General features: G+C 53.5%; 1 protein-coding gene across 4 annotated transcripts in view; it reads right to left on the bottom strand.

The window, feature by feature from the left end:
• NLRP1 (NLR family pyrin domain containing 1) overlaps positions 1-10,640 on the bottom strand; it is a 37,397-nt gene extending 26,757 nt beyond the window's left edge. For 3 of the 4 annotated variants that reach the window (XM_041772657.1, XM_041772660.1, XM_041772659.1), the window contains exons 1-4: positions 10,188-10,640; positions 9,555-9,881; positions 8,805-8,969; positions 6,333-6,539 (exon numbers count right to left, since the gene is read on the bottom strand). In XM_041772657.1, coding sequence (XP_041628591.1) covers positions 6,333-6,539; positions 8,805-8,969; positions 9,555-9,837 — 655 coding nt within the window. In that variant the 5' untranslated portion in view covers positions 9,838-9,881; positions 10,188-10,640. The remainder of the gene's footprint in view (positions 1-6,332; positions 6,540-8,804; positions 8,970-9,554; positions 9,882-10,187) is intronic. The other variant, XM_041772658.1, reaches the window with a different exon arrangement.
• Positions 10,641-26,680: the final 16,040 nt, after the last annotated feature.

Here is a 26,680-nt window from a genome sequence, read left to right as displayed (position 1 = left end):
ACACAGGGAGCCAATTCAGTGAAACTAGGAAAATGACATGTGAACAAAAGAAGTTCAACAGAGGGACAGAAATCATAAAAAAGAAACAAGTAGAAATTCTGGAGCTGAAGAATACAATGAATGAAATGAAAAAATAAACATGGAGAGCATCAATAATACATGTGATCAAGCCTAAGGAGGCAGGGAGAGCATCAATAATACATGTGATCAAGCCTAAGGAGGCAGGGAAGACCCTGTAAACTTGGAGGCAGGTCATTTGTGACCATCCCATCAGAGAAGGATGAAGAATAAAGCATAAAAAAGAGTGAAGAAAGCCTATGTGAATTATGGGACACTACCGAGTAAAGTAATATTTGCATAATGGGAGTCCCAGAAGGAGAAGAGAAAGGGAAAGGGACAGAAAGCTTATCAAAGAAATAGTGACTAAAAATTTCCCATGGCTGGGGAAAGATATGGACATCCAGGTACATGAGGCTCATAGGTCCCCATACAGATTCAACCCAAAGAGGATTTCCCATATACATATAATAAAACTGCAAAAAAAACAAACAAACAAAAACACCTCAAAACAAAAAACAAAGTAACAACAAAAAGCCCAGAGATAGAATTTTGAAAGCAGCAAGAAAACAGACTCATCTATACCAGGAACTCCCGTAATGCTGTCAGTAGATGTCTCAGCAGAAACTTTGCAGGCCAGGACAGAGTGGGCTGATGTATCATTCAAAGCCCTGAGAAAAGACTGCCAACCAAAAGTACTTGACCTGGCAAAGCAGTTCTTCAGAAACGAAAGTGAGGTATTTTCCTAGACAAACAAAAACTCATAACCACTAGTGAACATGAAGATACGTGAAACTATAACTCACTGGTGAAGGCAAGTGTAGAGTGAGATTCAGAATGCTCTTAATACTGTAATGGTGATGTGTAAATCTCTGAAATCCAGTATAAAGGCTAAAAGACAAAAGTATTAAAAATAACTAGTTAAAATAATTTGTTAATGGGTACACAATAAAAAAGATGCAAATTATGACATCAAGAATATAAAATGTGTGTGTGCATGTATGGAAGTTAAATGGTAGAATTTTGTATGTGATCATAATTATGTTGTTATCATCTTAAAATAGATTGCTAAATCTATAAGATGCTTTATGTAAGCCTCATGGTAGCCACAAAGCAAAAACCTATTGTAGATACACATAGGATGAAGAGAAAGGAATCAAAGCATACCTCTATGGAAAATCATCAGATCACAAAGGAAGACAGCAAGAGAATAAGAATAGAATAAAAGAATGGCAAAAATAGCCAGAAAACAATAAACAAGATGGTAACAGTGAATCCTTACCTATCAATAATTACTTTAAATGTATATGGATTCTCCAATCAAGAGACATAGTGTCTAAAAAAAAAAAAAAAAAAAAAGAGACATAGTGTCTGAATAGATTAAAGTACAAAAAAACAAAACAAACAAACCTGAAAAAAACCAAAACAAGACCCAACTACATACTGTCTAAAAGAGACTCATTTCAGCTTTCAGGACACACTTAGGCTACAGTGAAGGGATGGAAAAAGATATTCCAAGCAAATGGAAACTAAAATAGAGCAGGAGTAGCTATACTTATATTAGACAGAATAGACTTTATGTCAAAAAGTGCAATAAGAGGGCAGCCTGGGTGGCTCAGAGGTTTAGTGCCACCTTCAGCCCAGGGTGTGATCCTGGAGACCCGGGACTGAGTCCCACGTCAGGCTTCCTGCATGGAACTGGCTTCTCCCTCTGCCTGCTTCTCTCTCTCTCCTCGTGTCTCTGCCTCTCTCTTTCTCGAATAAATAAATAAAATCTTTTTTAAAAAAGTACAATAAGAGGAAAAGAATATCATTATATAATAATTCATCATTATATAATAATATTCATTATATAATAATTATACATTATAAAATAATGTATTATTAAATTTATACACCTAAATTTATCAAAGCAAATATTAAAAGATGTGTAGGCAGGAATAGATAGCAGCACAATAACAGCAGGGGACTTCTAATACCCCACTTTCAACAAGGAGAGGTGATCCAGACAGGAAATACTGGACTTGAACCATACATTAGACCAAATAGAACATGTGTATTAGACCTAAAGGACCCTCCAGCCAATAGCAGCAGAATGCATGTTTTTCTCAAATGCACATAGGTCATTCTCCAGGACAGATCATAAAACAAGTCTCAACAAGTTTGAGAAACTGAAATTATATCAAGTATTTTTTCCAACCAGAGTGATATGAAATTAGGAATCACTAAAAGGAGGAAACTGGGAAAATACACAAATAAGCAGAAACTAAACAACCTTCTCAAATGATCAATGGGTTAAAAAAACAAATTAAAAGGGAAATAAAAAAGTATCTTGAGACAAATGAAAGTCCAAATACAGCATACCAAAACATATCCCCAGGGGCAGAATTAGAGGTCAAGAGGTCTGCAGCAAACGGAAGTCTATGAGGAAAGTTTATAGTGATGTATGCCTACGTTAAGAAGAATGAAAGACTTCGAATAAACAGTCTAACTTTACACTGCAAGGAACTAGAGAAAGTAAACTAGGCCCAAAATTAGCAGAAGGAGGGAAATAACAAAGATCAGAGCAGAAATAAATGAGAGAGGCTAGAGAAACAAAAGACAAACCAAACTAAGAAGTAATTTTTAAAAAAGATTTTATTTATTTATTCATGAGAGACACACACACACAGATAGAGAGAGAGAGAGAGAGGCAGAGACACAGGCAGAGGGAGAAGCAGGCCCCATGCAGGGATTCTGACATGGGACTCAATCCCGTTCTCAGGATCAGGCCCTGGGCTGAAGGTGGCGCTAAACTGCTGAACCACCTGGGCTGCCCTGAAGAAGTAATTTTTTTTAAAAAAGATAAACAATATAGACAAACCTTTAGCTAGACTAAGAAAATAAAAAGAAGGAGAAAAGACTCAAAAACAACCAGAAAGGGGAGTCATTACAGTTGAAAGTGAAGAGACAAAGGGTCATGAGGTTGCTGTGAGTCATCATATGACAACAAAGTGGAAAACTAGAAAAAAAATGGATAAATCCCTAGAAACATACAACCTCCAAGACTGTATCATGAAGAATTACGAAAATGGAACAGACCTGTAACCAGTAAGGGGATTGAATCAGTAAATAAGCATCCTCCGACAAAGAGCACCCAGGACCGGATGTCTCCCCTGATGAATTCTACAAAATATTTAAAGAATTAAAGCCAATCCTTATTTGTGTTAAAGACACAAATAAGTGGAAGGATATTCTGCATTCCTGGATTGGAGGAATTAATATTGTTAAAAAGTCCATATGACCCAAAGCAATCTACAGATTCAGTGGTATCCCCATCAAAATTCCAATGGCATTTTTCATACACATGAAAAAAATGCAGTCCTAAAATTCTTACAAAATCACAGAAACCTCACAGCCAAAGCAATCTTGAGAAAAAAGAACAAAGCTGGGAGCCATCACACTTCCTGATTTCAAACACTATTACGAAGCTGCAGTCATTAAAAAGGTATGGTACTTGCATAAAGGTAGCCCAGGTGGCTCAGGGGTTTAGCACTGCCTTCAGCCCAGAGCTTGATCCTGGAGACCCGGGATCGAGTCCCGTGTTGGGCTCCCTGCATGGAGCCTGCTTCTGTCTCTGATTGTATGTGTGCCCCCTCCCCTGTGTCTCTCATGAATAAATAAATAAAAAATCTTAAAAAAAAAAGAGACACATAGATCAATGCAACAGAACTGAAGGCCCAGAAATAAACCCACACATATATGGTTAATGATATTTGACAAGGGAGCCGAGATATTCAATGAGGAGAAGATCATCTCTTCAATACATGATGTTGGAAAACCGCATATCTATGTGCAAAAGAGTGAAACTGAACTCCTACCTTACAGCACTCACAGAAATTAGCACAAAATGGATTCAGAACCTAAATGTAAGTTCTGAAGCCATAAAACTCCTAGAAGAAAATATAGAGGAAAAGGTCCTTGATAATAATTTTGGGATATAACACCAAAAGTACAAGAAACAGAAGCAAAAATACAAAAGTGGGAGCACATTGAATCCGAATGCTTCTGGACTGCAAAGGAAATGATCAACAAAATGAAAAGGCAACCTATAGAATGGAGGAAAATATTTGTAAACCACATATCAGGTAAGGGATTGATATATGACGTATATGAAGAACGCATACAACCGAACAACAAAATTGCAAACCTAACCACAAAACAACCCAAATAATCTGATTAAAAATGAGCAAAGGAGACGAATAGACATTTTTTCCCAAAGGGGATGTGCAAATGGCCAAAGGGTACACGAAGAGGTTCTCAACATCACTCATCGCCAGGGAAATGTGTATGAAATAGCACCTCACTCCTGTCTGGGAGGCTGTCGTCAAAAGCACAAGTGATTTAAAAAAACAAAAACCAAACACAAGAGATAACAAATGTCAGCGAGGAGGTGGAGAAAAGGGAACCGTCGCGTGCTGTTGGTGGGAAGGAGGACCACAGTGTAGAATTTCCTCAAAAAAAAAAAAAAATAGAACTACCATAGGACCCAGGGATTCCACCTCTGGGTATTTACAAAGAAACAAAGAATCGATTGTCCTGAAGATGCCTTGCACCCGCACACTCACTGCAGCATTCGTCACAATAGGCAAGACATGGGAACAGCCTTGGTGTGTCCTCCGGCGGCTACATGGACAGAGGAAATGGGGCACATATATGTACAGGGAACTCAGTCATGGAAAAGAAGGAAATTCTGCCATTTGTGATAACATGGATGAGCTTGGGGGGTGGGTGGGTATGATGCTAAGTAACATAGGGCAGACAGAGAAAGAGAAATATATAGGATCATTTCAGTGTGGGATGTTAAAAAAAAAAAGAAAAAGAAAAAGAAAAGAAAAAGAAAAAGAAAAAGAAAAAGAAAGAGAAAAAGAAAGAAAACCCAGAAGTCCAACATATAGAAGCGGAGGAGAGTGGAATGCGGGAGGCCAGGGGCTAGGGGTACGGGGAACGGGGACAAACCTTCAGTTAGGAGGTGACTAAGTCCTGAGGGCCTAGTGTACAGCTTGGTGACCATACAGTTATGTGCTGCACGTTGGAGGTTTGTGGAGAGAGCAGGCCTTATGGGTTCTCACCGTGGGCCGCACATGCATATGCACGCACATGGGTATGTGAAGTGATGGATGTGCTAGTGACCTGGACTGTGCTGATCATTTCACAACGTGCAAGTCTGTCGAATCATCACTGGGGACACTTTGAATCCCAGTCTATTAGCCGATTACACCCTAAGGAAGCTGGGAAACATTGGGACTTTAGAATCAGGGGGAAACTTCTGTTTCTCTTGATTTTTTTTTTTTTTGAGCAACAAGTATTATGTGACCCTATTACATTTCCCTTTCTGCCCTGGTGGCTCGGGAGCCTGAAATCAATGAATAGTTAATGGTTTGCAGATAATTAGTCTTTGTGGCTTTCATACTTGCTTCATTTTAAGGTTTTTACACATGTATGTTTCTGTAAAATGTTCTATGTAAAAAGCCCGTCCTTCCTTCCTTTCTTCTTTCCTCGCTTTCTCCCTCTCTCCTCCCTCCCTTCCTTGCTTCCTCCCTCCTCTTTCCCTTCCTCCCTCCCTCCCTTCCTTCCTTTTCTGGACAGATGTGGTGTAATGACCTAATTCAGTCCATCACTTTGAGCTTTGGCCCGACACATTTCAGGACCAAGCCCCACAAGTTTACTTCTACCCGGATTCGGAAAGTACCCTTTCAACCTACCATGCCTCAGGTGTCAAGGGTGCACATCCCTTGACATTGGGGTCAGCTCTAACGGGACAGGTTGGCGGTGGCTAAGATCCTGGGTGGCGTCAGTGAGCCTGTGAGCCCAGGACTGTCCTCCTCACCCAGACAGCAGAGGGCATGTGATGTGGAGGTTAAAGATGAGGACTGCGGCATCAGAGAGTTCCCTGCCTCCAGAAACTGTGTTGTCTTACCTGTTTGAGATCTATTTCGCTCGCCTGTGCAATGGGGGGTGGGGGGGGTGGAGACATTTCTCCCCAGCAGTGAGGTCTGTGACATCTGAGCGAGCGTGCAAGGGGAGCACTGGGCACAGAGCCTGATTTGTATCCTGTATGAGGTAACACACCTGCACCGTAATTTCCAGGGGCCACTGAGAAGCAGCAGCTCAGCCCGATGGAGGGAAGCCAGGAGCACATTTTGGTTGGACTCACGACCCCCGTCCTCAGCCCACCCACCCGGCCCGCACCTCGGCACCGTTCACCCCTCTCCAGGAGCTCCACAAGACCTCACCTGGGTTGTGGTTTCCAGATGTTCCAGCCACGGGCCACCCAGCCTTGGGTGCCTCCTGCTTCCCGGGCACTGGGCTGGGCTGAGGTGGGGCCTCCCAGCCCCCTAGCACTGCCGTGGGCATGGGGGCACTGGGTGACTCCTGGTGTGGTGAACCTTGAAACTCTGGGGAGTCTGGAAGGCCTTGGTACTTGCACGAGGAAGGGTCTTCTGGGGGAAGGATGGGAAGGACAGTGCTGTATGCCAAGCATCCATCTGCTCTGAACTCTCACTGCGAACCTTTGGGATGGGTGTTGGGAATCTGGATTTATTTATTTTTTTTGATTTTAAAAAAATTAAAAGTAAAATTTAAAATTTTTTTTAAAAAATTATTTCTTCATGAGAGACACACAGAGAGAGAGAGAGAGAGAGAGAGAGGCAGAGACACAGACAGAGGGAGAAGTAGGCTCCATGCAGGGAGCCCGACCTGGGACTCAATTCCAGGTTTCCAGGATCACGCCCTGGGCTGAAGGTGGCGCTAAACCGCTGAGCCACCGAGGCTGCCCAGGAATCCTGGATTTAAAATACTGTAAGGTGCTGTTTTTTCTTTTCTTTTTAAAAGATTTTATGTATTTATTCCTGAGAGACTGAGAGACAGAGGGGCAGAGACACAGGCAGAGGGAGAAGCAGGCTCCATGCGGGGAGCCTGATATGGGACTCGATCCCAGGATCCCAGGGTCACAACCTGAGCTGAAGGCCGATGCTCAACCGCTGAGCGACCCAAGTGCCCCAGGTGTTGTTTCTTTAGAGGACGGTGACAACGTTCTAACATTGATGCTGCCAAGGGTCGCACAACTCTGTCTATACGATACACCACTGGGTTGTACCCTTTAAATGAGTGAATTCTATCTCGATAATACTATTGCCAAAAAGAGTCCTAAAGATATAGACAATTTTATTGTCTTACTCGCTGCTCTGAAATGTCCTTCGGGTGAGAACATCTATTATAAGGCAGAGAGATTCTTTTTTTTTTTTTTTTAAAGATTTTATTTATTTATTCATGAGAGACACAGAGCGAGAGAGAGGCAGACACACAGGCAGAGAGAGAAGCAGGCTCCATGCAGGGAGCCCGATGCGGGACTCAATCCCAGGACCCCAGGATCACATCCTGGGATGAAGGTGACGCTAAACCACTGAGCCACCCAGCCTGCCCTGGGCAAAGAGATTCTGATAAGCCTCCCGGTGGGGTCAGCGCCTCCTTCCCAGGACGGATAGGTGCTTACCAGGTGGTATCTAAGCCTGGCACCAGCTAGTTGGGGCCGCCGAGCAGAACTGCCCTGCGTCGCGGTCATCACAGGGTTGAGCCAGGGGGACATGGCACTGTGTGGGATGGCAGGGGATGGGGGTGCTGGCGGGGACACCATGGGGCCTTTGTGCGGTGAGATGGGACCAGTTGGACCCTCTTTGCAACAGCACGTCAGCAGGGCTGCACTGCATGCTCAAGGGCTTGGGCGGGGAAGGTGAGACATAGGCTGGGGAGGGGGAAGAAGCAACTTGCTTCATCACACACCAAGCAGATGAGGTCAGGGGGAATGAGGGCAGTGGAGCTGGAGCTTGGGGGTGTAGAGGCAAAGGGGGGAGAGCAGAAGAGCTATGAGATTAGCAGTGGGGACTTCCCCAGAGTGGTGGCAGGAACGGCTGGTTCTAGGTTCCAGCCTCATCTGCATGGGTGAGCGTGCACCAGCCCGAGGTAGCCACTTGGGACTGGGAAGAGAAGAGGAAGAGGCAGGGTGTGGTTAAGATCTAGGCCTGGGTGGGAGTGCCTGGGGTGGTGGTGCCAGGGGTTGAGTGTCAGGCTCTTGATTTCAGCTCAGGGTTGTTAGATCGAGGCCCTTGATGGCCTCTGTGCTCAGGCCGGGGGATGGGGGCAGGAAGAGGGTATCTGCTTGGGATTTTCTTCTTCTGCTCCTCCCTGCCACCCCACCCCCTCTCTCAAAATAAATCTTAAAAAAAAAAAAAATAAGAGTGCTTTGGCCTGGGTGACTCAGGATGGTGGAAGCTGAAATAAGAGAAGTTGGGAGAGGGAACTACGTGGGGCTGAGGAATGCGCCTGCCCTCCCCTCGGGGTGCATCTGGGGAGCAGAGTCCACCTTGGAACTTTCTAGACCACTCTGACCCCAGGGATCCTGGGAATCCACCAGGATATCCAGCTTAGCTCTGCCTGGGCAAGGGCCATGTCCCATGTGACACCTGGCAGGGTAAGACCAGCTGCTCACCTTGCCTGGGTCGTGGGTCCCCATCTCTCAGTTGGGATGGGGTTTCACTCAACACTGGAACCTCTCAGAAGATCATTTGTAGGCCTTCTGCTTCCACTGTCCCAGCCTGGCTCCCCCATCCTTTTCCTTCATCTGTCGTCTACTGAGAGCCCCATGCAGCCACACGCTTACTTGGGGGAGGGACCCGTAGGGGTGCCCGGGTTGGCACAGCCAGGCTTACCATTCCACATGTGTCCAGATGTGTTCAGCAGCAGTGGCGGCAGTGGCTGTCCCGAATTCCTTGTCCTTGGGTCCTGGACGAACCTCAGCACCTCAGTGGAGATAGGTGAGTTTGGGGACTGCATGCTGGGTGCCATCGGGGAACCGGGGGATGGGGGGTGTGTGGCTGCGGGAGGCAGATGCGGGTGGCAGGGTTTGTCACCGGGAGGGGCCGGGACTGTGTTTATGGAGACTCATGAGGCATCGGGCTCTGTGCTAAGGGTCTCATGCACATTATCTCGTTAGTGCTCTCACAGTCCACAGAGACGGCTCTCACACTCCCGTTTCACGGATGCAGAAACAGAGGCAGAGAGGCCTGAGGGGCTTGCCCAATGGGGAAGTGCTGGGCTGGCGCCTGCTACCCCTGAATCCTGAGTCTGCGCTTACAATGCAGGTGGGGCAGGTGTACCTGGGAGCTGGGGGCTTACAACCCAGGCCAGGCAGGGGCCCTGAGAGCCAGGAGCTTATGTCCCAGGTGGGGCAGGTGCTCCCCGGGGAGCTGGGGGCTTATCCCACCCTCGCCCTTCTGGACACCAGCCCTTTCTTTCCAGGTGCCGTAGGGACCACACAGCAGCCTGGGAACATACCTGGCTAGGAGAGGGGTCCCGAGTCTCTGCCCAGAGGAAGGCCTAGCAGGGGGTTCAGGGGTGGGGGTCCCCAGGAGGTAGGGGGCCGGGAGATGGCCAGTGGACAGGGGGGTGTTTGTACTCACCCGACATCAAGCCTGCCTCTGCCCGGGCCTGGGCACAGAGCCGGCTCAGGCCCAATTCCTCCCAAGTGCGGAGGGCCAGCACCCAGGCCTGCTGCTCCCCATACTGGGCCACCAGGCGCGAGGCCACCTCCATGCCGCGTGCCTTCCCCAGCTGGGCCCGCAGGGCATGGGGGGGGTCCCCCCAGAACTGCTGTTCCAGCAGCCGAATCTGGAACTCCTTTAGCTCCTCCTTCCCCATCATCTCCAGGTACCAGGCCAGCCGCCACTGGACTCTGCAGGCCATCTCCACCCTGCTGGGGGCCCTCCACGACGTCCACGGAGGCGAGGCTGGTGGCAGGTGCAGAGGGGTGTCAGGCGGGCAGAGGCCAGCGTGTCTTCCCCCTCTGCCCATCCCCTGACTAGTGCAAGGCTGTCCCCTGGGATCATTCCTCTGTGCCTGGTGAACTCCTGTTCAGCACTCAGAGTCCCATTGTGCAGGTGCGGGGAGCCAAGGAGTGTGGGAGGAGAGGCCCCCAGAAGGAGGAGCCCGGAGGGCCCAGGAGACACAGAAGAGGAACGGCAGGGTGCGCAGGGCTGCGGCCAGGAGAGCAGAGGGGAGCACAGGTGGGGGACCGGGATGTGCCCGACACTCACCCTTCTGTGCTCCTGGGGTCCTCGCCTGAGCCCCGGTGGTACTGAGGAGTGGACTGAGCTCTGGGCCGAGCACGACTTGGCCTCTTGGGGCCCCTCTGGGTGGTGGGACACCGACAGGAGATCTGCCTTGGCGCAGGCCCCGGAGCGAGCACCACACGCTGAGTCACCCAGAGGAAACTGGGCTGGGTGTTCCGGACCAGGGGCGGGGCCACCTCCGCAGTGGGGGCGTAGGCCCATGGGACACCCAGCGCCCCCCACGAGCCTGTCACCGGAGCTGGAGCTGGTGGCTACTTGCCCCAAGGCGTGGGCTCTGGGGCAGGTGGACGTCAGCCTGGGGGAGGGTGTGGGGGCATTTAGGATGGGTGGGGCCCCGTGAGCCACCATGTCACCAGGGCAACTCCTGACTGAAAGGCTGTACCCAAGCCCTCCCGGCCCCTGCCCTGTCCCAGGAGCAGCCAGGTGTGCATTCCCAGCCCCTGCCCTTTCCTGGAGGTGCCTGGGTGTGCTTTCCCTGCCCAGGGGGTTGGGGGGCTGCCTGCTGTCCGGGCCCTTGGCTTCCTGCCCGAGAGCGGAAGGGCTCCCCCGCTTCCCCATCGCCCCGGAGCCAGGCCTCAGGGGACTTGGGCACAGGCTGTCTTCCTCTTTTGTCGGACTGGCAGGAGTCAGGGGGTGCTGGGGCAGCGACATTCACCGGCCCATCACCTGTTGCATAACCATTTCTGGAGATGCCTTGATTGCAGGAGGCTCCCTGCATAGCGTGTCCTCTGGCAGCCCCTTCCCTCCTCTGAGCCTCGCTTGGCTGCTAGATTGGCGGGATTGAGCCCCTGGGTGGGGGACCCTGAGGTGCTGGACAGTGGAAGGGAAGGTGTGCAGAGGGACACCCATGACACTGACTCTCCGGATCCCGTCCCCAGCACGGCGTCCTGCCACTCCATTCACTTCTGACACGAACTGCTCAGGATTGGCGCATCTCAGCCCCCCCGAGACCACCCCACATGCCCACCAAAATGGAAACTCAGAACCCCCAGTATTTAGGGGTTTTGTGGCTCTTCTTCTATTTCATATGTGCGATTGATTCAGATGTTGGCCTTGGGGTTCTGCTTTCCCTGGGCCCCTCTGCCTGGAGATCCTGCCTTGGTGTTTGGGTGAGCAGCACCCTCAACCCTGCAGCTCTGGGGTCTGGGTGGGGGGGCTGCCACCTGCCATGTTGTTAGCACACAGACTGAGATCCTGAGGGCTTTAGGAGCTGGGTCCCTAGATATTCACATTTTAGGGCAAACCCCAAATGTTTACTTTTTGATTAATCACAAGGGGAGCTGCTCGGATCCTGGGTGATAAGGGAGACCTCGGGTCTTGTAGGCGAAGGCCATGCAGAGAGAGAGAGAGGGAGAGAGGGAGAGAGAGAGAGAGAGAAGCTGATAGAGTAGGACAGGAGCAGAGATGTATGCCCCCCAAGTGCACGCAAGCCCAGAGACCTCTGTGGCTGCCTGCTGCCTTGTCCCCTCTTCTCCTGGGTGTCTGAGTTGGGGTGCGAGCCCACGTGTCAGTGTTGGTGCCCTGAGGCTCTCAGACTTGGGGTGTGCGCGTCCTGGACTAATCTAACGTCAGGCCTTTTGGTGGCTGGGATGGGGCATGAGAATTAGGGGGCACGCAGAGGCCCAGAGAAGCAAGGGGACCTGCTTATATCACCCCGTGGGGCAGTGGCTTGGCCAGAGCAGGGGGCCAGCTGTCTGACACCCCGGTCCAGGCCCTTCCTTCCTCTAGGGCAGTAAGTTCCAGGTCAGAGGTCAGATGGGGAAGCACAGGCTTCGCAACCAGGTTGGCTCTGCCCTTTGAGGTTCTGTCATCTTGGCTGAGTCACTTACCTTGCTGGCCTTCAGGTGTCAGCATCTGTATGACGGGTATAGTAACATCAGCTTGTAGGATATGAGACCAAGCGAGGATGGGTGTGCACAGGGATGCGGCACGCGGAGCTCTTGGAGATTTTGCAGGTGCTTACGGTCTGTGGATCTCTTCACCCCCATCCCCGTTTGTAAGATTGCACCTGCCGAAATCCTACTCACTTCTTAAGGGCCAATACCGGAGTGGCACCTCTTCCATGAAACCTCTCCTGCTTTGACTTTTTTTTTTTTTTTAAGATTTTATTTATTTATTCATGAGAGACACAGAGACAGAGAGAGGCAGAGACACAGGCATAGGGAGAAGCAGATTCCCTGTGGGGAGCCTGATGTGGGACTTGATCCCAGGACCCCGGGGTCACGCCCTGAGCCCAAAGCAGACACTCAACCATGGAGCCACCCAGACATACCCATGTGGCTTTAGTTTTAATGGCACCAGTGTTGTAGGAGTTTGGTTTCACCAGGATGACTTCGGTCACTACAGAGCCCACCACGTTCCCCAGGACTCTCTGTGACAGACACAGACAGACAGACACAGCCCTGCACGTGTGACTACGTGAGCTGTACACAATGTGTTTGTCGCACACCATGCTCATCTTTGTCACTATATCGTCCTTGAAGGATCCTGCAGCCAGCACCCTGGGGTATGGCTCCTGTCTCCTGGGATAGAGGCCCAGAGGTGGCCCCAGAGGTGATGCAGCTTTATACTGAATAAAAGCCATCAAATTGGCCCTGATCCCGTCCAGACCCCGAGGGAGCAAGACTCACCTGGAGCAGGTGCGCTTCCCTCTGCCCATCACTCCCCACCCCCCCCAGGGGACGGAGCCTCCCTGTGGGAACCTGGATTCTCTGATGGCTGCTAGGGGGTGGGGGGTGGGGGACTGGCTGCCCTGGATGCCTGGCCCAGCCCTAGGGTGGCTCCCAATCTCCCCACCCTGCCAGCTGTGCTCGCTTCCCTGCTGTCACGGTGTGGCGTCCTCCTATATGCCCAAACTCTGACATTGTCCCTCACCTGTTTCCTGTCCATCTGGCAGGCACAATTACCCACTTAAAACACAAACTAGGCCACGTCACATCTCTGCTCAAACCCTTGTGACACTTCCCATTTCTCTTGGAGTGAAAGCCTAAGTCCCTCCAGTGGCTCATGGGGCCCTGTATGATCTGGTCCCTGATGCCTCTCGGACTTTCTCTCTTAAGTCTGTCCCCTCTGGCCTCCTCTCTGTTCTTTGAACACACGGACAATGCTCTTATCCCAAGGCCTTTGCACCGGCTCTCTTATCCTCTTGGGATGATTTCCATCCCCCCCTTCCCCATGGCAGAGGCTTGTTTTCTCCCATCCTATGGGGCTGCACCCCTCACTCCCCCAGACCCCTGAGCTGCTGTATGTGTCCCCACCTGGCCCCAAAGGTGTGCTTGTTGGCTTCCTGACACTCCCATTTCCTGGGGCCAGTGGGCTGATGCTCACTGATCAGTGCCCACCGTGCTCCTCGTCCGTCTGTCCTATGGCCACCAGATGGCACCCCAGCACAGTCCATGCCTCAAATCCAAGCCCATCCCGCATCCCACTTTACTCACCCGGAGGACCCCAAGGCACGCCTCTGAATCTCGGCATTTCTTTTTTTCTTTTTTTTTTTTTAATAATAAATTTATTTTTTATTGGTGTTCAATTTGCCAACTTACAGAATATCACCCAGTGCTCATCCCATCAAGTGTCCCCCTCAGTGCCCATCACCCATTCACCCCCACCCCACCTCCCCTTCCACACCCCTAGTTCGTTTCCCAGAGTTAGGAGTCTTTATGTTCTGTCTCCCTTTCTGATATTTCCTACCCATTTCTTCTCCCTTCCCTTCTATTCCCTTTCACTATTATTTATATTCCCCAAATGAATGAGAACATATAATGTTTGTCCTTCTCCGATTGAATCTCGGCATTTAGTTCCATTTCTGGTGCTGTCTTTGCTCCTGGCATCAGGGCCTCTTAGGAGCACATTAGACACTTTCAATTTCATTTTATTTATTTTTATTTTATTCAAATAATGCTAGTTCCTATGAAAGGCCAACATGGGCGGATAATCCCCAGGCTGTCCCACCAGGGTCCAGGGCTTTCTATGTTCAAATTAGTCTGACTTGAATCTGCACCGCGGTAACTTCTGGAAATCAGGCCTTCTTAAGGTTGCCCTCTTGGGGGCCCTGGGGGGGCTCTGTGGTGAATCGTCTGCTTTGGGCTTAGGTCATGACCCTGGGGTCCTGGGGTCGAGTCCCACATCTGGCTCCCCATAGGGAGCCTGTGTCTTCCTCTGCATCTCTGTCTGCCCCTCCCCCTGCTCATAGTCTCTCTCTCTTTTTCTCTCTCGAATAAATAAGTAAAATATTTTTTAAAAAATTGCTCTCTTGCCGCTCCATCTGAGAGCTGTCAGGTGCGGCCTCCTGGGGGTGGAGACATCTGTCCCTCAGTTTCCCCTCTGACCTCATCCCACTACTGCCTGTTGCTTTCCTGGCCTTGGACTCCATCTGTCTGTGTCGTCTGTCTGTCCGTCTGTAAAAGGGGCTGGGCTCCCCTGAAGGGTTGGGGACACGGGACAGTAATGACCCGGGCAGAGGGTCCCCGCGGCTCTTGCGTTGCTCTCTGAGCTCACGGGTCAGGGTCCCCTGGGCGCTCCCCTCCCAGCTGGCCGGCAGGGGCTCTGGCTTGTGTCCTTCTGATGCAGCTTCCCCCCGCCCCCAGGTCCCCCCAGTCCCCTCATCTCTGCGGGGTGCAGTGTGGCTTCCAGGATTCTCAACCCCCCAGGTCCCCCAGCCCCCTCCCTGTCTCCATGGCATGCAATGTGGCTTCTGCTCCCACCCAGGAAGACAGCAGGCTTCCCCCAGGTCCCCCCAGCCCCTGCTCCGCCTGGCATCCACCTCCTCCCTCGGTGGTCAGTGTGGTCCATCCAGTGGACCCAGGAAGGGATCCCAGCCATGTGCCTGAAAGGTTCCCCCTCTCCTCCCCCTGAGTTCGAGTGTTCCAGGCTGGGGGACACTGTGCATCAAACACCCGGAGCTGAAATCTCTCATGAAGAACGTGATCTTGTCCAGGGGTGCCTGAGGGCTCAGTTCGGAGGTTCCAGCCCCGAAGGAAAAAATAAAATATAAAGTCTACAAAACCTTGTCTTTCCAGCCACCTGCCTCCCCCGTGTGACCGGAGGGGGCGTTGGGGACATGCGCGTCCTTCCACTGTCTGCTTTAATCGCTGTGAACTTGGCAGAGAGATGCCCACCACAGCCTTCCAAGAGCCAAAAATGCCCTTCAGGGAACAAGTGGACTCATCACTTCTCCCTCTGCCTGTGTCTCTGCCTCTCTCTCTCTCATGTCTGTAATGAATGAATAAATAAAATGTCACAAAATCTCCCAGGACCTCGGGATCATGCCCTGAGCCGAAGGCAGACACTCAACTGTGGAGCCACCTAGGCATTACTCTTCTTTTCTTTTTTTTTAAATTAATTAATTAATTAATTAGAGAGAGAGAGAGAGAGAGAGAGAGAGAGAGGCAGAGACACAGGCAGAGGGAGAAGCAGGCCCCATGCAGGGAGCCTGACGTGGGACTTGATCTTGGGTCTCCAGGATCATGCCCTGAGCTGAAGGCGGCGCTGAACCTCTGAGCCACCCGGGCTGCCCTATTTATTATTTCAATTTTCTGTTGATTGTTCGAGAATGAACTGCGGATGTCATGCCCTTTTACCTCTGAGGACTTAGGCGGATGTCTGCTGAGAGCGAGGACATTTTCTTACATGATTGGGGGACAATGATAAAATTCGGAACATTTAACGTTGAAACAATCAATCCTATCATCCAATGACACGTGACTTTTAGACTATTTCACTGTTTCCTTTATTAGGATCACAAATGGAAGTGTAGAAATAGATAGAGTGAAAGTCCCTTTCCCTCCCACCTTCATCCCAAACGCCCCCAGGGGAAGGGGTGTTAATGGTTGGTCGGTTGTCTGGGAATGAGGACACACTTCCTCGCACGCCACCTGCAGGGGTCATAACTGTTTGCATGTCTTGAAGTATTTGGTAGAACCTTCCGTTTTGGCACCCGTGGGTCTGCCATCTTCTATCCTTCCTGGGATTGTGGGGTTCCCCACAGTCGGGATGCACTGGAAGTGATGTAATCATTCTGCTGTGGTCGAGACGGAGCCAGTTTTGCTTTGCATCTTGTTTTAGCAACCACGCCACCGCGAACACCGTTGTCCATATGGGTGTCCTCAAGCATGACCGTGAGCACCTCCACGGGGTAGAGCCCCAGGAGAGAAACTTGTGGAACCAAGAGAACATGCATTTCAGATTCTGGTTCAGAAACCCGCTGCTTATGTTTCTCTTTCAAGAAGCTCACCCTGGAAATTTGTGTCTCTTTGTTTGGCCTCTGGGAAGTTTTAAAACCAGGCTACAGGGACACCTGGGGGGCTCAGCGGTGGAGTGTCTGCCTTCGGCTCAGGGCGTGACCCTGGAGTCATGGGATGGAGTCCCCCATCGGGGTCCCTGCAGGGAGCCTGCTTTTCCCTCTGCCTGTGTCTCTGCCTCTCTCTGTGTCTCTCATGAATAAATAAATAAAATCTTAAAAAAAAAAAAAAGCTAGCCCAGGATGCCCTTCATGCACCACCTGACATTCATGTCTTTCCTCCACCCTCATTGTGACCATGCTTGACAACTGTGACAATGTAATACAACTGTAATCTTATTTTATGTCTTCCTGTGGGTGGGTGCCCATGTGGCCACGTCCTTCCAGAGCAAGACTGGCCGTGAGGACGTGAGATGGTGGTGGCATTTCTGGCGGCAGCAGCGACGGTCCTGTGGGAGGGACAGGCAGGTGGTGGCGCTGGTCTAAGGGTATTTGCTTCCGGCAGAGCTCATTTCATCTTCCCGACAATTTTCTAAGCCAGGGGATCCTTGTCCTTGGTTTGTGGCTGAGACCAGAGACTCCAAAGCCTTGTGTGTCTGTTGTGGTGCGTCATGTCGCCGCCAGGGTGCGTCGTGTCACCGCCAGGGTGCTGTGCGTCGTGTGCCTGAGGGTGGCGGGCAGTGTCCACCTCCAACTGGCCTGTCCTCTGGTTGCTCCTGAGCTCGAATGCACCTGTGGCTTGCTCTGGGCCTCATGTGGTGGGAGACTTTTCCAGAGACGCACTTGTGTCCCTTGCACTAAAATGAATTGTCCCCAGCCCCCTCCACCCCGGGCCAAAGTGGAGCTCTGAGCTGCAAAATACAGAGATTGGACAGTGACTGTGAGCATATTTAGCCCTGCCGAGGTCCATCAGCCCAAAGGAGCTCTAACGGGAGCAGAAGGATCCGGGATTAGCTCTGCTGCTGGACCTCTACCTGGTCGGAGCTGCCGAGCGCAGGACTAATTCTGGGAGGTAAGGAGCCTGAGAGAACCGGCCAAATCCTCAGCTGTCTGGGGCTCAGCGTGCAGAATTAATGGGGCCCCTTGTGGCTGCCCTGCTAAACCTCCTCAAAACACGGCAAATTCGTGTGTCATCTGGTCATTAAACTCTCTTGCTTGGGCTCCCTTCTCTTGACGACATTTTCTCTGGCCACCGGGTGGGGACACATGAACAGAAATAAACCGCTGGGCTTCCCTGAACCACCCCTGCCCCTGGGGGAAGACACCAGAGGCTGTTGGATCCATGAGGGGGCCTTTCTGTGCACCTGGAGCCGACCCAGGGTGCGGGCTGGGAGGTGATCCCTGGGTGGGTCCCAGAGAGCCGAGGAAGCGGGTGTCACTTCTCCAGCGTCCCCGGGGCTCCCATGCTGGTCACTGTCACTGATGTCACTGGACAGTGTCTGTCACCCAGCGGACTGTGGGGGCGGCAGAGGTGTGTCCGTCTTCTCCAGGAGCCGTGGCCCCCAATGGTCAGGCCCAGTTTCTCCCCGAAGGACCTGTGGAGCTCTTCCTGCCTGCTGCCTGCTTCCCAGGGCCATGCGTTGGTTGAGGGCAGAGTCTGCATCTCCCTGGCGCACAGCTGCACCCCAGCACGTGCTGCAGGGCGCTAGGGAGTCACCTGACTAGAAGCTCAATCTATGTTTGTTGACCGAAGGGGTGAATGGACAGCAGGATGAGATGCTGCTGAGTCAGAGCCGCCTGGGCTCCCCACCAGCACCTGCTGCCTTTGGCAGTTGGACCTCTGCTTTTGCCTCCTGGCTTTCCCCCCCACGCTTTGGTCACACCACCTGCTGCTGACACATGTTTGCTTATTTAAGCCCTGGCCATTCCCTGCTGGCCATGGGGGCCCCTGGTTGGATCCCAGGAACTGGCTCTGTCTGCCAGCAGCCGATGGCCTACACGCCCCAGCACTTGTGCATCCCTGACGTTTTGGATGCTCGGTTCCAATCACTGCAGTGGAGGGTGTGGGGTGGAGATGGTGCCCTGGCTGGCAAGTGGGGGCTGGAGGCATGGACTGCGGGGCGGGCAGCAAGCTTTGCCGGCCTCTGAGGTGGCCCACACAGTTCCAGGCATGGAGGAAGTGGCCGTCAAAGGGCATCATTTCCAGTTGCAGAGGGCGTGGGACACGCAGATGCGCTTCTCAGCCTCAGGGACGGGTCTGTGAACACTCCCCAAGGAGGAGGGGGAAGAGGGGGAGGAAGAGAAGTAGGGGGAGGAGGGGAGGGAGGGAGGAGGGGCAGGGGGGAAGAGAGGAGAAGGGAGGAGGAGGGAGGAGGGGACAAGGGGAGGAGAGGGAGGTGGAGACAGGGGTAGGAGGGGGAGGATAGGTAGGAAGGAGGAGAGAAATCTTTTAAAAGATTTTATTTATTTATTCATGAGAGACCCAGAGAAAGAGACAAAGACACAGGCAGAGGGAGAAGCAGACTTCCTGCGGGGAACCGGATGCAGGACTCGATCCTGGGACCCCGGGGTCACACCCTGAGCCAAAGGAATATGCTCAACCACTGAGCCACCCAGACATCCCTATATTTCTTATTTCTTCTCCCAGTCCCGTCCCCACCCACCCCACAGAGTGCCTGGCATGTGTGCAGGGCCCAAGGACTACTTAGAGGATCATAGAGTTAACAGAGCCTATAGGATGGACAGACATGGAGACCGGAGACAGTCCCCAGGGGGACAGACGCTAGAAGGACGAAAGCAGGTCACACCAGGGGCTACGAAACCCTAAGAGGAGCCAGTGGGGACATGAACTCTTGGGAGACTACACGTCCCTTGGTCCCTGCACTAGCCAGTGTCGCTCTGGCTTGCTCTGCCCTGACCCCTGGTCACTGGTTTCTCTCTGGGTCTGGCAGAGGTGGGAGCATGGGAGGGAGGACAGGAGAGGTTGGGGCATTTCCTGCCTCTGTTCTGAGCAGACAAGGGCGCTTTCTGGTGGCGGCAGTGGTGTTGGCACCTTGCACTGCTGCTCTGGGTCCTGCCTGTCTCTCCTCCTGCCCGGCAGCCTCTGCAGCGGCTCCAGCCCAGGCTGCGTGGCCCTGGTCATGAAGCATCACCTCTCTGGGTCCTGCAGCCTTGCAGGGACTTAATCCCAGGACCCTGGTGTCATGCCCTGAGCTGAAGGCAGACGCTCACCCGCTGAGCCCCCTGGGCATCCCCATAAAACCCTTCCTGAGGGGCCTGGGGGGATTCCAATGATGGATCAGAGTGGGGCTATGAAGGGATGAGAGCCCGTCACGTGGCCATCCCTGCTGTGGGGCAGAGACAGTGACCCCCCAGGGGACCCTGAGGAGCCAGAAGCTGGGCTGGGTGGACCCGAGGGTGACCCTACAGGTGCTCCCATGCTCCTTGCAGGGTGGCAAGGGATGAAGGGCCCCTGGGAACCCCTGGGTGGTGTTGCAGGTGTGTGCACTGAGACAGGAAAGGGGCCCGTGGGGAGGCTTCCCCTGTAGCCAGAAGTAAAGGGTGTCCCAGCTTCATTGCACAAGACAACAGGCCTCTCATGGGACAAGGACGCAGAGGAGGGAGAGAGACCAGGGGACCAGGAAACTGAAGAGACTCGAGAGATGAGCCGGCCTGAGGCGCAGACGGTGTGGGAAGGTCTGGGTGGGCTCTGAGCGATGTGTCCCTGCCGTGTCCCAGCACTGTGTCCTGCACAGCCCAGGTGGCCAAGGCACAGTGACCCCGTGGATGCTGCCCGCAGAGCTGGGGGCGTGTGGGGGTTTTGGGGACATGTGTGAAGGAGGTGTATCTGGGCAGCAAAACTCTTTTATTCACTTAATGAGTTTGGCTGCTTTCCTGGAAACGCAAGTGCCAATCTGTGCTGCTGCTGCCGCCGCCGCCACCGGGGTGTCATTAAGCTAAAGAGTATGGAGAACACACACTGCAGATGAAGCAGTTGGCCTGGGACATGGGGGCATCTTGCAGACATCTCAGGGACCCTCTCGGTGGAGAGGCCTTGCGGTCTGAGGTCGGCCTGCGCTCAGGTACTGTGGGGATTTGAGAAGTTGTCTGGGTAATGGGATCCATGCAGGTAATAATGAGTTGTATTTGAGGAACTGATGGAAGGTCCTATTAAGATTGAGGCTTGAAAGAGTTACCCTAACCCTTTTGTCTAGGCTTGAAAGAGTTACCCTAGCCCAAAGTTACCCTAGCCCTTTTGTCTACTGCTCATGGATGCAACGTCTGGTCTGGGCTTCTTTCTTTTTTTAAAAAAGATTTTATTTATTTATTCATGAGAGACACAGAGAAAGAGGCAGAGACACAGGCAGAGGGAGAAGCAGGCTACCTGCAGGGAGCTGGATGCAGGACTCAATCCCAGGATGCTGGGGGTCACGCCCTGAGCTGAAGACAGACACTCACCTACTGAGCCCCTGGCACCCCCGAACGTCTGGAGGCTGAGCCCAGAGCCTTGCTCTGCCCTTCCCGTGCCCTGGGTTTGCACAAGACTGTCCTGGAGGTTCTCCGACACCCTCACTGAGTCCAGAATATCCTTGTGAACCCTGCCCCCCTTTTCTGGGTTGAGTTGGGCCCTGAGAGCTGGATACGGATGCTGTAGGACAGCAGGACCTGCCCAGACAAGGTTGGCTGAGAGATGCTTGTAACTAGGTGAGCCGGGTCCCCAGGACCCCAGCTGCAGGGAGCACTGGATGGAGCCGCCTCCTCCCAGCCCCTGACCCTTGCCCCTACTTAAGTGCCCAGCGGTGGGGAACAGAGGCTCAGAGAGGTCGAGATTCTTGGTAAAGTCACCCAGCGGGGGTGGACTCAGATGGCTTCTGCCACACGTGGCCCCTCCCCTCCTCTCTCTCACCACTGAGGAAGGTGCCTATTGGGGGGTGGGGGTGGGGATCTGTGCAGACTTAGCTTCCCGTTGCAGCCCAGCCCGAGAAGAGCATTTGTGGCTCCCTCCACCCCTCTTGGCTTCTGTCCTGGGCAAGGATTCCGCACGGTTGGGTGCTTTTATAAAATTTTTATTTTTCAATTACATGCTCATTGTAACAAACCCAAACCACACAGAAGTGGATGAAGCGGGTGGAGAAAGGCCCCTCCTCCTCCTCCAGATTCTTTGCTGTTGTGGAGCTGTGGCCCTAGAGAGCTTGACAGGGGACTTGAACCCAGGACCCCGGAGGTCACTCCCCCAGAGGAAGGCAGATGGTCCACCGCTGAGCGCCCCCCACCCCCGGGCGCCCTGATAACGTTTCTACAAAATTAAGGTAAGTAGGAACCTCCCCTCATCGGTTTGCACAAATAATAAGAAAGAGACCAACAGCCCAGAGGCAAAGATGTCTGCGTGGGGTGTGGGGCGCAGGCCGTGGGCATCTGGGTGTTCCCGCCACGGCCAGTGGCGCCCTCCTGCTCTCCTGCTCCCTGTGCATCCGCTGGGTAGCAAGTCCTGAGTCTTCTGATTGCTTGCTTCTTAGATATATTTTTTCTTTTCTAGACAAAATAGAATCAGAGCCTTTTGTGGTGGAGAGCCGCGCCCATGACTTGGCGCGCCTCCTGTGAGAAGACGCGTGGAATCCTGAAGTCCCGGCTTTGAATTATTTATCAGGACGCCTTGCTCCGGGGAGCCTCCCGCCCACTCAGCTGAACAACGGAACCCTGCGGCTCCACCAGACAGTTGCTGACAGCAGGGCCCCAGGCCACCACCGATGGGGTCTCCGCCCGCCCCAACCCCCCTCCAAGCTGTGACTACACCCAGCCGCCCCTCGACCCGGCCTGTCCTACTTTGCAAGCGCTGTTCCCAGCCCTTCCGTGTTCTTTTCAGCCTACGCACCCTGCAAACTCCTACTCCGCCGCTGAGAGCCAGCCCAGGCGGCCCTTCCTTCAGAAGCGTTTCCCTCCCTGTGTTGCCCGCTGGCGACGGCGGCTTTGTGCGTCTGGCTAGGTGGGGCATGTGTGTCCCTGGCCTGGCCACTGGAGATGCTCACCCGATGGGGGACGGCACACATGCCGCAAGATTGCCGCGTCTCTAGAGGTCTTGGGAGGTTGATGGGCGGACCTGAGGTGGACAAGGTGCCAGTGGTCTTGGGTGAGTTTGAAGCATGTCACCCACGAGGGAGTCGGTGGATCCACGGCTCACAGAGGCTGGGGCGGGCAATGAGGATGGTGGATGGGTCCCACCCAGTGGAAGGGGAGCCCGCAGGCTACTCTGGGAGGGACACCCATTCACAGGATCTCACTCACGCTGAACTCTGGGCTCATGAGGCCCCCCCCAGCAGCTTCGTGGGTTCTCGAGGTGCATCTGTACGGTTAAGAGGGACGCTCCAGTGACTGTGTGTCCACCTTCTGCTAACTTAGCACAGCCTTCATGTCCACGTTCTCATGAATTCTTCAAGCCCAAGCTCCGGGGTCAGCAGCTCTAGAGCGTGTTCTCAGGTGGGTGCGTCTCCTCCAGACTGGTTTTATTTATTTATTTATTATTATCATTATTTTAAGATTTTATTTATTCATGAGAGACACAGAGAGAGAGGCAGAGACACAGGCAGAGGGAGAAGCAGGCTCCCTACGGGGAGCCTGGTGTGGGACTCAATCCTGGATCACGCCTTGACCTGAAGGCAGACCCCCAGGCCTTACCTGCACGTTGCGGGCATTACTGGCTCCTGGCCTGGATCCCTGCTGGATCTAGAGCTTGGTAGAAGTGGGAGCTGGGCTAGATGACCGGCGCCCCGTCGGTACCATGGAGCGAGGTTAGGGAGCCCCTCTGCACAAGGCAGCAGTCTGCAGCGAGACATGGGTCCGTGGGAAGACCTTGGGCCTGCAGGGCAGGATGCGAGGCTGTGTCTGGGCGCTGGGTGTGGGGGGAGGATGGTGGAGCAGAGCCTGGGTCCCAAGAACGGGGCGCAGAGGACTTGCTGCATCTGTCCTCGCCTCCGTCCGCACCTCGCCGCTTGGACATTATCTGCATCATCGGCTGTTTCCATGACAGAAACGTGCAGGACACCTTGGCCTCTCAGTTCTCACAGCTTTAAACCCCAACAGGACTGTGTCTCTACCACTCAAACTAAAGCATCCCCAGGGAGGAGATCCCCTGGCTCAGAATGGGGGTGCTCAGTTCTGACCGGGGTCCCAGACGGGCCGTCGGGTGGTATGGGGGGCAGGGAGTGCTCTCATGGTGGAGGAGACAGGCTGGGAAGCATTGCCCCCCTCCCCCCCCGCCAGGATGTTCCTTCTCTATCACATCAGCGAGGATGACTGTGGCTACAAGGTTGGCGTGACAGGGCTCAGCCAGTAAAGAGGCGTCCAGGTAGTGGGCAGTGTGTGTGTGTGTGGGTCCACGTCCTGCAGCAGCACAGCCAACATCTATTTCCCTGCATGCCCCCCATCTATCTTCTCTGCCTTCACCTTCATCTCCAGGCTGCCTCATGTACAGAGGCAAAAAAAAAAAAAAAAAAAAAAGAAGTCGACGTTTCTGGCTTCTCACCAGCGGGTTAGAAACTCCAGGGGAAGCAAGAGCCCCCAGCAGGTGCTCGGTGAGGATGGTGACCCAGCCAAACATGCCCTGGGTTACCCCGGCTGCTGCAGTTGGGTCACCTGTGGCCTGAAAACCCTTCTGCTGACTGGCTTAGGTTTCCCTGCCACCCAGACCGAGGGACAGGCCTGGTGGAATCAGACAAACCAGAACACTCCACCGTCTACCGCCCCCAAACTCCCATGTGCTGTAGGGAGACAGTGTGGATGTTTTAACGGATCATCACAATGCCCTCTGCATCGTTCACATAGGTTTTGTGGGTCAGCGTGCAGTCTGTGTCCAGCAGGAGATCCAGTGCTTCTAGATGTGTGATGTCGTCTGTATTTGCCAGGGCAGCTGGGATGCTGGGGTGGGGGCATCTCCTCCTGCGGACTGTGCTGGTTGCCTGCCCGGCTGTCCTGGGGTCCCAGCAGCAAAAGGAGAAGCCAAGCCACGGCGCACACACACTTTCCGGAGTGGGGTAGGGGTGGGGGGGTCTTCTGGCCTTGTCCATGCTGCCATCGCCATGGCCCAGAGCTGGTCCCATGGCTGGTCCATCGGGGCAGGTGCCTCAGCGGGTGGTGGCTACAGGAAGCAGCAAGCAAATGTTGAGCCATAGATGCAACCGGTGACCACAGTGAGGAGAGTGGAGGTGGGGAGGGGTCATTTCCACTGTGGGCGCGCGCAAGGACAGGGCATGTCTAGAGGGTAGGCCCCGGGGGACGCTTTGACCTCCATAGAGCAGGGGCTGAGTCCTCCGGAGAGAATGGCTGGTGGAGCCCGTCAGGCGAGGGGGAAGGGGTTTGCATTGACGGCTGCACATAGGGGCATGTCCCATCTGCACAATGCATCACAGCACCGGGCTTGGCATCAGGCATGTTGCAGGCATCATCTCGCTGTACGTGCAGGTGAGAACACAGGCTCAGAGAGGTGAAGAATGTGCGCAGAGTCACACACCAAGGAGGTGTGGTGCGAGCTTGGCTTTTTCTGGCCTGAAGGGGCCCAGGATTCGGCTGAGGCAGGGCCACAGACAAGGAGCAGGGGTTGGGGTGCAGGGGATGGGGTCATGGGGTCACAGGGTGCTGATGTGGGGGTGTTTGCAGCATCAGCTCACCTCAGTGTGGGCCTCTGGGTGAAGACACCTCCTGCCTGCACATGGGTGTGCCCTGTGGCGCTTGGCAGAGAGGGAATGCTGAGCCCGGGGTGGGGGGGTGGCGCCCACCTCTGTGTGCACGCGGACTTGGCTGAGCGAGAAGTCCGGGGTTGTGCTGTCCCTGCAGGAGTGACCCATCCCGGGAACAGGGCAGCCGTGAGTGTGGATGAAGCAGGTCGGGTCCATGCTCACACAGCGGTTCCCGGCTTCTTGTGGCAACACGAGGGAGGGCACCCCGAAGGATGCGGCCAGCAGGGTGGGCAGGCAGGTGGGAGCTAAGCCAGAAGCGTGGCTTTCCCCGAACCCGACGTTTCCCACACACACCTGCTGCTCCCTGCAGTCATCCATGACGGTCCCCATCCCCACAGTATCTGCTAACGATTTATTATTACACGGAGAGTATAACATTTTCATACATGTGACATTTTTCATCCTGGGTTGAGTTAATTACCACTAACTCGCAAGCAAGCAGCGTTTCCTCCCGTGGCCACCACCGCAGACAATGGTGCATTGTCCCCGCTGCCACCTGAGGCGAGCAGTTGCCACTTCCCTCTGGCTTCCGCACACGTCCCTCATCCATCATCACCACCGCTCTAGGAGAGCTGTGCACGCCAGCGGAAAGGCCTTGGAAATGTAAACGTCCGGCGACCTCCTCTTGCTGGAAGTGGATTCCGAAGGATGTGGGGGTCCTTCCTAAAAGTCGTGTCCTGGGGCTTCACGGAGCAGACCGAGGATGTGTGCTTGGGGTCCCTCCCACCTCCTATAGTGAGTTTATACAGTGTTCTGGCCACTAGGCCGGGGCAAGGGCTGCACCGAGCACAGCTCTCCAAATGCTTCATTTCCCCTCATATTAAGGCAATAAAATAATAGCCGACGACTATTATTTATAGAGGCCTATTACGTGTTCTAAGTCACACGTTTGTCAAACATGTCATCCCCAAAGCTGTTCTGAGGTGCCTGCTGCTAGTAGTGCTGGTTTACAGAGGGGGAAATGGAGGTACACATGGCTAAGCGGCTCCTGCCCTGCCCTGCGTTGTGTGGCTGATGGGGCTACAGCCTGGATTCAAACGGGGGCGGGGGGCGGCGGGGTCTGAGCTCCTGCCCGCTTGGCTGCTCAGCCTCCCACTTGGAGCCCTGAGCGATGCTGAGCCTACACAGGGCCCAGCAGGACGGAGCCTGGACTGCCTCCCGGGTCTGCTGCAGGTGCCCCCACCCCCCGCCCATGCACGCATGTCCCTCCTGGTCCCGCCAGGTCCCGCCAGCTTCAGAGGAAGAGGAGGACGCTGGGGGTGGGAGGGGCTTGCAGCAAGAGGCTGATGGAGTCGTGGTTGTCGCTTGGTCTGCATGCAGGCACTTGTAACCGTGGCTGTGGTGGGAGCTGGCGTGGTTGCCACGGATGCTGACATCCACTGAAGACTCACTGCGTCGCACGGCAGATCGCCGCTCTTCCCTTGCTGCTCTGTCTCCGGTCCAGACAGGTGGGCGTCAGTGAGACTACGTGGCTGGTGCTCTTTGCTCATTATGTAGCGCTAGCAGGCTGATGCAGAAACTGGCCGAGATGGCTGCTCCTGCTGCGGAAA

The sequence above is a fragment of the Vulpes lagopus genome, chromosome 10 (assembly GCF_018345385.1).
Source record: "Vulpes lagopus strain Blue_001 chromosome 10, ASM1834538v1, whole genome shotgun sequence".
Taxonomy (NCBI): domain Eukaryota; kingdom Metazoa; phylum Chordata; class Mammalia; order Carnivora; family Canidae; genus Vulpes; species Vulpes lagopus.
The sequence above is the reverse complement of the archived record's forward strand: the minus strand, read 5'-3'. Positions and strand labels throughout refer to the sequence as shown.